Source organism: Triticum aestivum, chromosome 7B, assembly GCF_018294505.1.
Source record: "Triticum aestivum cultivar Chinese Spring chromosome 7B, IWGSC CS RefSeq v2.1, whole genome shotgun sequence".
Lineage (NCBI taxonomy): Eukaryota > Viridiplantae > Streptophyta > Magnoliopsida > Poales > Poaceae > Triticum > Triticum aestivum.
This window is the reverse complement of record NC_057813.1, coordinates 610,251,683-610,261,268: the sequence shown is the minus strand read 5'-3', so window position 1 is coordinate 610,261,268 and position 9,586 is coordinate 610,251,683. Positions and strand designations below refer to the sequence as shown.

Below are 9,586 nucleotides of genomic sequence, written 5' to 3'. Positions count from 1 at the left end.
GATGCCTTGGTAACTTCGTCTGGATCTGGTCTGGTGCACATGCGCTGACCCACACCAGCACAACACCGCCAGTGACCACTGCATCATGTTTCTTTCTCTATCTTTATTCATACACGATCACCACACCAGCAAGGGGTTTGACCTGACATAATAAGCAAGCAAACGTAACATGCTTAGGCAGCTTAGCACATTCCCCCAAAAGAGACATGCTTACCACTTGATGCTGCCACCGGCTGCAAATTCTGCCGAGGTCAGATGTTTATGAAATACACAAGTGGCAGGCTCCGCTGAGTTTATTTACAGTGACAACCCATGTACAGAGGGACACATGTTCAGATCTTTTCAGATGCAGAGAATGACAAGCAAGTCGACATCTGACGACAAGATATATAGAAGACGAATTTGGCCTAAAAGGTACCGTCTCCAGGATTCATTCCTGTTGAACTACATGATTTAGTTTTTATCATGCCTAAAAGGGAGTAAACTCTTAAAGCAGTACAAGGAAAAAGTGGGAAAACATAACACTCTAATTGTTGCTGATGTTCCAGCTGATCACTGCAATGCAAGTCTCGAGTCTCACTAAATGAAGATTGATGAGAGCAACAAAAAAAAAGCATAGCAAGTCTCAACCTACTACACTATATTCATACGACCTTGTTGCCCAGCTATTGCACTGAATTGTGACCACTTCGTTCCAGGCAAAACACCGATAAGGCAACAATGTTGATTCAGAAACTGTATCAATAAGATCTTTAAGGTGCCAAATATAAGGCCAGACAATATATTCAAATGATATTTCATCCTTCGCCGAGTACAGAACTGAACACCCAGCCTATCTTGCAAAATCTGGGGGATAAAGGTCTAGTGCCTTGGTAGCTTCCTTTGGATCTGGTGCACATGCTCTGACCCACAACAGCACACAACCAACCAACACCGGCAACTCCACTATGTTGCTTATTTATACATGACCACACCAGCAAGGCACCAAATGATGATTGTTTAGAGACGCTTGACCTGACGCACAACATAGGTAGGCAAACATGACATGGGCCTGATGCTGTCACCAGCCACAAATTCTTCCGTCACACCAGTGACAGGCTCAACTGAATTTACAGTGCAACACATGCTGCAAAGAACTTGTCCTGCAGTCATATGTTTGAGGATTACACAAGTTGCAGGCTGAACTGAGTCTCCAGTTGAGCACATGTAGAAAGTGACACATATTCAGAATTACAGATTCAGACAAGTCAACATCTGATCAAACATATCAGTAGTACATAATTTGGCATCAACTACCAAAATTAGGGTACAGTTCCCAGGATTCACGCCTGTGGAAACTCCATATTACTGTACATGTTTTGGATTTTCTACTGGCACCAGGAAAATAAGTATTAATCAGCAATGAAGATGGCAATACTGACAGTAATACATAAGGAAAACTGAAAAATAAATAAAATTGCAACACTCGTTGTCGTACCAGATGATTAAAGTACTGCTGTACTAAATGCAAATTGAGCAGCAGAGATAGAGCACAACAAGTCTAGGGCAACAGGCTAGTGTTTTTCTAAGACTTTCTTGTACACCAACAGGGCAACAGGCTAGTGTAGACACTGGGTAATCATGATAATTTTTATAAGAGTCTTAAAGAGTTAAGCCGCAAAATAGAAGGCACAGACGACATACTCCACGATCCTTCATGGACTGCAGAACACAGCATCCCGCCTACCTTGCAGACTAGCTTGTTCTTTGTCTTACCTAATGGTTGCTAGTTTCTGATGTTTCATATTGTCTGACCATGACTCCACAACAAACAAATCAGTAAATCTTGACAAAAGCCTCGTGCAACGGTTGGATTGTACTTGGTGAGGCCTTTCTGAGAGGCCATAGTTTTTTTCTTTCAAGAAAATGGCAAGTATTCATATGATCCTTCTGGAGCTCTTCTAGGTAATTAATCTTGGGAGTAAATAGTATCAGTTGCTTGAGACTAGTAGACTTCTTCACCACAAGGCTTACTAGCTGCATCTCATTGTCGCGCCCCATGAAATTCATCATATTGAGCAACATAAGGTTCTCAAAGCCATCGCCATCCTCTAGTGTCTCTCCCTCTGATTGCCCTCCATCAGATAGCTGTTCCATTGACCCCTGTTTCTGTGAGTGCTTTTCCTCAGGTGGCTCTCCCCCTGACACTCCTCTAGTTCATTTCCCTCTGACAGCTCCCTCTGTCTGCTCTTCCTCTAGCTCATCTTCCTCCAGAGCATCTGCGCTCTTCCTCCAGCGTATCTTTCTCCAGTGCTTCTCCTTCTGACAAGTCTTCATCCAGCTCATCTTCCTCCGGTGCCTCTTGCTCTGATAACTCTTGCATTGATCCATTTTCCTCTGATTCTAATCCTGATGGTTCATCCTCTGGCTCATATGGATAACTCCCTGTCAGAAGCTGCAAGAGGGCATAGTAAGGATTCAAAATAATTAAGCACATCAAGCGCAAGCAATAATACAATGCCTACTAACTGAATGTTTTTGCCAAGGTCCTAAGGCAATTTCTTTAACAGTGGACATCAACAAAGGTTATCAAGCAATGGAAGATATAACAGCTGGCATGCACCTGCACAATTAACCTCTCCAATCGAGGGCCACAGCAGGCCACGAGGAAACAGTAAATGTCATTCATGTTGTCGATCTCCGTTTCAAACATCAGTAGCTGTCTCTCTCAAATTCTGCAATTTGCATGGTGCAGCGTTTCTGGCAACTGATCTGGCATGAGCCTTGGCAGACAGTCTCTTCAAAGCATAGTAACAAAGATGGTTATCAGTAATTGAGTATTGGGATCAACCAGATGACGTGAAATGTAAGAGGGATTAGTAACTGAGTAACTTTGTAACTTCGTTTAGGTTTGATGCACACAATCTGACCCACAACAGCACACAACCACCAGCGACCACTCCACCATGCTGTTTGTTTATACATGATGACCACACCAGCAAGGCATCAAATGATGACTATTAGGAGAGGCCTAACCTGACACATAACATAGGTAAGCAAACATGACATGGCTTGAGCTGTCACCAGCGGCAAATTCCCTCAGAGTTACGCCAGTGACATGCTAAACTGAATTATTGTAGTCATATGTTTGAGGATTACACCAGTGGCATGCGAAAATGAGTTTACAGTAGAGCACATGTAGAAAGTGACACATATCGGATGCAGAAAGTGACAGACAGGTCAACATCTGATCAAACATATAGGTAGTACTCCCTCCGTCCCATAATATAAGAACGTTTTTCACGATAAATCACGAATGAACATGGTGGCACGCGAGGTCTATATCTCACCATTCATTGTCTCATGATCCGTGATGTATTCATACTAGGCGTCAGGTATATTCATTTCTCAGGGTGAAGTACTCCTATATGGACAATGTATTCCCAGAGTCAATTAGTGACCATGCCCACAAATCTGACGAGAGGAGTTATTCTCTCGTTTATTAAGAGCAGATGTCTAAAGGCAACCAACACGAGTAGTCTGCTTTTTGTCCCCAGCCCATCTCCATCCCACAGCTCCTCCCTTACTAATCCTCCTCCTCTGGTTTTTGCGGTCTCTTCATGTGCTCTTCCTGTATGTCTTCTCTCGTCCATGTGCCTTCTTATGAAGCTGATGTACAGCAACTTAATTAGCTAAGCTTGGTTTGGCATCCTGTTTAGTAATATAAAGTTATCTAGTTTCTGCTTTTGACCCCTCTTAGTAATATAAAGTTATCTAGTCTCTACATGTTGAATGTGTACCCCAACAATAACATGTGCAATGGCAAGAATATGCTTTGGACGAACATTTTTCATGTACGTGCATGTTGTTAAGCTGCATAAACACAAGCATGGTGACTGATGGGGCAGAGATTAATCAAATAACTACAGACAACTCCGGCCATAAAAAAATGTGCATAAGAAACATTGGAGCTAATGTTACGAAAGTCAAATATCTTCATCACGCCCACCAGCATTTCACACCAGACATTTAAGTGAGGTTTTAAAACCTGGCAGACCATCCCATCTGGTCATCAGTTAAATGGTCTGTGTCAGATTAACATGGCAAAGCGGCTAGGACCATATTTTGCATGCCGATTCACTTGTATCCAGCTCCATTTAAGATGGCTAGCTACCAACTCATGTACGTGTATTTTGCCGAATTAAACTGTGTATCGTTTGGGTATTCATTCAATCGCTATACTAATTGCTAATCTCATAGCATAAATGGACTGCCCGATATCGTCCTCGCGCGGCACCATGTCCCAAAAATTCACGTCCCATTTTTCAAGCTAATATAAGAACATTTTTCAAGCTAAGGGAGTACATAATTTGGCCTCAGCTAGCACCATTAGGGTATGGTTTCCAGGATTCATGCCTATTGAAACTCCATATTACAGTACATGTTTATGTTTTTCTCTTGATGCCAGGAAAAGAACTATTAATCAGTAATAAAGATGGCAATAAGGACAAATGAAAAAAAAATGCAACACTCGTACCAACTGATTGAACTACTGTGATACTAATGCGAATTGACGAGCACAAAGATAGAGCGTAACAAGTCTCAGCTTTCTACAGTGTTTTTTCAGGACTTTCTTATCCAACAACAAGGCCACAGGCCAATGTAGATACTGGGTAATCATGGTATTTTTTATAGTCTTAAGGATCTAAGAATATAAGGCCCAGACAACATACTCCATGATCCTTCATGGACTAGAGAACACAGCATCCTGCCTACCTTGCATATTAGCTTGTTCTTTGTCTTACCTAATGGTTGCTTGTTTCTGATATTTCACATTATCCGATCATAACTCCACAACAACAAAAATCAGTAAATCTTGACCAAAGCCTCATGCAACGGCTGGACTGCACTATCATCAGGCTCGCTGAGAACTATCTGAGCATTTGGCGAGGCCTTTCTGAGAGAAAATAGTTTTCTTTCAAGCAAATGGGAAGTATTCATATGATCCTTCTGGAGCTCTTCTGGGTGATTAATCTTGGGAGTAAATAGTATCAGTTGCTTGAGACTAATAGCCTTATTCAACACAAGGATTACTAGCTGCATCTCATTGTAGCGTCCCATGAAATTCATCATTTTGAGCAACATAAGGTTCTCAAAGACATCGCTGTGCTCTGGTGTCTCTTCCTCTGATTGCCCTCCATCAGATTGCTCTTCCATTGACCCCTGTTTCTGTGATTGCTTTTCCTCAGGTGGCTCTCCCCATGACAACTCTTCCACTAGTTCATTTCCCTCTGAAAGCTCTTCCTCTAGTTCTTCTCCCTCTGACAACTCTTCCTCTAACTCATCTTCCTCCAGGGCATCTCCCTCTGACAGCTGTTCCTCTAGCCCATCTTTCTCTGGTGCTTCTCCTTCTGACAAGTCGTCATCCAGCTCATCTTCCCCATGTGCCTCTTGGTATGATAGCTCTCCCATTGATCCAAATTCCTCTGACTCTGATCCTGATGGTTCATCCTCTGGCTCATATGGATAATTGATTGTCGGAAGCTGCAAGGGGGTGTAGTAAGCATTCAAAATAAGTAAGAACGTCAAGCACAAGCAACAATACAATGACTACTAACTGAATGCATTTGTCAAGGTCACAAGACAAATTTTTTTAACAGTTCATCAACAAAGGTTATCAGGCAATGGAATATATAACAGCTGGTGTTCACCTGCACAAATAGCCTCTCCAAACGAGGGCCACAGCATGCCACAAGGAAAGAGTAAATGTCGTTCATGTTGTTGATCTCCACTTCGAACATCAGTAGCTGAAGCTCTCTCAAATTCAGTAATTTGCACGGTGCAGCGCCTGTGGCAGCTAATCTGGCACGAGCTTTGGCAGACAGTCTCTGCAAAGCATAGCAATGAAGAAGATTATCAGTAAGACAGTAACTGAGTATTGGGATCAACCGGATGGCATGAAATGCAGAGAGCGACGAACCCGTAGGATACTGCTGCAGAGAGTAAGCACGGTGAGGTTGGACAGACTGGTTAGTAGTTGAAGCCAGTTTCTGCGCAGCTCGCAAGCGTAAGCCTCCTGTCCATAAAACCGGATTCTGGTGCCGGACAAGCGTCGCCGGCGGTTAGATGCTCTGAAGCAGATGTAAAGGTCAGCAAGACTAGTGATGGTGGCCGGGATGCTGTAGGCGGGCATGTAGGCGCCGCTGTAGCGGAATGAGCGCAGACCGGATGCCTCATCGGCCAAAACAACGTCGGTGCACGGATCACACTCTGCAACCGTGAGGCTACTCAGGTGCGCCCCGGCCGCCGCGACGCTGACGGAGTCGAGGCCTTCGCAGTAGCGCAAATCGAGGGTGTGGAGAAGGGGGCACGCAGCGACCAGACTGCTGACTGTGTCGTCGGAGATGTGGACGCAGCGGAGGTGGATGACCTCGAGGGCGGTGAAGGGGTGGGAGCGGGCGGAGAAGGAGTTGGGGAGGTCGACGCGGATGAAGCGGAACGAGAGGCGGGCAAGGTGGGGGTCGCCCAGCGGGAGCCGGAACTTGTAGAAGCGGGCGAAGAAGTGGTGCACGCGGTGGACCTGCAGGTCCTCGACGGCGCAGGCGACGGCGAGGTCAAGGCAGCGGCGGAAGTGCTCGGCCTTGAACGCGCCGATGCCGAAGGAGAGGGCGAACCGCTGGAGGCGCCGCCGCCCGCGCCGCTCTAGGGTTTCGAGGAGCGGGTGCGGGGAGTCGCCGACGCCGAGGCGGAAGTCGAGGGAGGAGGGCGCCGGCCAGCGGTGCGTCCAGAGGGAGCGCCACCGGGTGGAGAGCGCGCCCGTGCGGATGGCGGATTTGAGCGGGAGCAGGCAGAGGACGTGCAGCCGCGGCGCCTCCGGCAGCTCCGAGATGCGTTCCTCTGCCGCCTCCGCACCTGCTTCTACTTCCTCGTCCTTCCGCCGCCGCCGCTTCGTGCCACCCTCCAGATGGGACGCCGCCGCCGCCGCCATTCCTCCCGTTTACCGCCGACGGCTCACTGCTCCGTCAGACCTCCGGTTAACGCTCTCGTTGTTTTGGGCCAAAAACCTCCGATCGACCGGCCCAAAACGCTTCCGCGGTACGAGGAATTGAGCATATATACCACGCGACAAGCGTGGTAAAAGCAATCTGAAATTGACAAAAGGAATTGAGCATATATTTTTCAAGTGGTGATTTTGGGGAGAATATGTTTTTCAACAAAACCCCTAAAAATAAAAAATGAAGTTTGTATCGCTAAAAAAATAAAAATAAAAATGAAGTTTGTACCGCCAAAAAATAATGAAGTTTGTGGGGGCGTATTTATGCATGAAAAAGCAATAAGTTTTTTGGAAGACAATATTTATCGAAATGAATTTACATTGGTGACAGGCTACAATGGATCTACAGTCCAACACATGTATAAAGGGTCCCTTCGGGAACATCCGATAATATAAAGGGGCGGGGTGCATATTTTGAATCCATACGCAAGGATGACACGCACAAATTGAGAAAACACATGTATTAAAGAGGATCATATTTAGAATCCATACAGAGAGAGACAGACAAGTTAACATCTTGCACCATCATGGTATGTTTTCCAAGATTCCATGACGGTTGAACTACATATTGTTGTGTGCGATTAATTTTTCTCTAGACTTCAGGGCAAGAGTAAAAGAAATGCGGGAATTTTTTTAATCTATTCATCTTCAATCATGGTAGTACAACAAACACTAGAAATAATAAAAATTGCATCAAGATTCGTCGACCACTTAGTGACGATTACAAGCACTGAAGTGAGCTGAAGGCGTGCCGCTGTCATTGCCCCTCCATCACCGGAACCGGGCAAACGTTGTTGTAGTAGACAGTTGGGAATTCGTTGTGCTAAGGCCCCATAACCAACGCACCAGAATAGCAATTGCTGCAGATGAAGAGTGTAGATCAAAAGGATCAAACCTGAAGACATACGAATGAAGGCGAACGACGAAGAGAACCGAGCAAATCCACCAAAGGTAGATCAGCCGGAGACACACGCCTCCACACGCCAACCGATGATGCTAGATGCATCACCGGAATGGGGGCTAGGCGGGGAGACCTTTATCCCATCTTCAGGCAGCCGCCGCCGTCTCGCCTTCCTGAGCAGGACACAAACCCTAACAGAGCTCGAAAAAGATCTAAAAACGGAGCCCTCCCACCGGCAAGAGCCGAGATCCACTCCATCTCCATGGCCCTAAGGCCACCGGAGACGGGACAGACTGGCACCGGCGCCAGCGGGAGGCAGAGAACCCTACCTTTTTGAAGGCGGCGGATAGCTAGGAAGACCGTAGGGCAAGAGTAATTTAATGTCAAAAAGGGATTGGACTCTTAAATCACCAGTGAGGATGGTAGAACAACAAACAAGGAATATAAAATCACCAATGAGGATGATAAATACAACAAAGAATGAATAGTGGGAAAACATAACACATAAACATTGCAACTGTTGTTGTTGTTGTTGTTGTTGTTGTTGTTGTTGTTGTTGTTGTTGTCCCGGACTTCCTTTAGCAGCATAATAGGACATTCCATTTCAAGTGATTGGAATTCACTGCTTGTGTCTGATGAAATGTGGATGTATGGGTTGTGTAAGCTGAGGGTGCTCCATGCCTCTCATGTCAATGATTGATCCACTAATAATGGTTGATGGACATGGGGATGGTATGCTTGTAGAGATCAGATTGCTTGTGGTGCTTTCCCGTCAGGTTGTGATCTCCAGCATGCAACGATGTCTACTGTTTCCCTAGCTCTAAGGCTTATCCCTTTTATATCATCCCTCTTGTTGATCTCTATGAACACAGCATCCTTCATGTCCATCAATATTGTTTCTAGATTTATTATTATTGAGGTAAGAGATATGGAAAAGAATTTTATTGGCGTTTCCTAGCATGCTCGGGTTATAAAACCATCCATGCCTAGTCCATCAAACACAACCCTAAGCAGTGGTTTTCATTCATCTACGCTGGACTGCACCATCACAAGTTAAACGGAGTATGAACTGTTGGTGTCCTCTTTGGCGTCGAGATCAAGAAAGAACTAGTAGTAGTTACTTTCTACGAAATCTCGAAGCAGAGGCTAGCCATTACCTCATCCATGTACCATCTTTGAAGGGCACGTTTCAATCTGCATCCAAATGACATTAAAAAAAATACATTGAGATCAGGGGGTTGGGAAGGAGCAATGGGAATCTGTACATGAGAAGAGAGATTTTTTGAGGTGTGGAAAATGAACAACATGTGCCATGTGTTCCCTTTCTCCAGACTTCTAAAGGGGGAGTTCATATGTCATTCGTTCGTTCGCTAGCTCCCCCTTCCCTCTCGACCGATCCACATCACCAGCCCCCACCAATGATTTTCCCTACCTGAAACCACGTCCCAGCCGGTTTATTTTCACCCGATCAAAATTTTATGTCGAACCGCGCGTTGGCCCAGTAGCCCTTCCCTCTCTCTCTCTCTCTCTCTCTCTCTCTCTCTCTCTCTCTCTCTCTACCACACCAAGCCCAGCCCTCACGAGGCAGCCTTGCAACACAACCAGCCCCAGCCTGTTCGTCCTCTCCTCGGCGATGCATGGCCGCCTCCAAC

At 45.7% G+C, this 9,586-nt stretch overlaps 1 protein-coding gene and 1 pseudogene across 1 annotated transcript; both read right to left on the bottom strand.

Moving 5' to 3' along the window:
• Positions 1–1,474: 1,474 nt before the first annotated feature.
• Positions 1,475–2,816, bottom strand: LOC123158266 (uncharacterized; annotated as a pseudogene).
• A 1,707-nt stretch (positions 2,817–4,523) lies between these two features.
• Positions 4,524–7,049, bottom strand: LOC123157524 (uncharacterized). Its single transcript, XM_044575812.1, has 3 exons — positions 5,960–7,049; positions 5,691–5,867; positions 4,524–5,523 (listed from the first exon to the last, which is right to left on the bottom strand). The coding sequence occupies exons 1-3, from the start codon at positions 6,965–6,967 to the stop codon at positions 4,846–4,848; spliced, it is 1,863 nt and encodes a 620-aa protein (XP_044431747.1). The 5' UTR covers positions 6,968–7,049; the 3' UTR covers positions 4,524–4,845.
• Between the last annotated feature and the right edge of the window lie 2,537 nt (positions 7,050–9,586).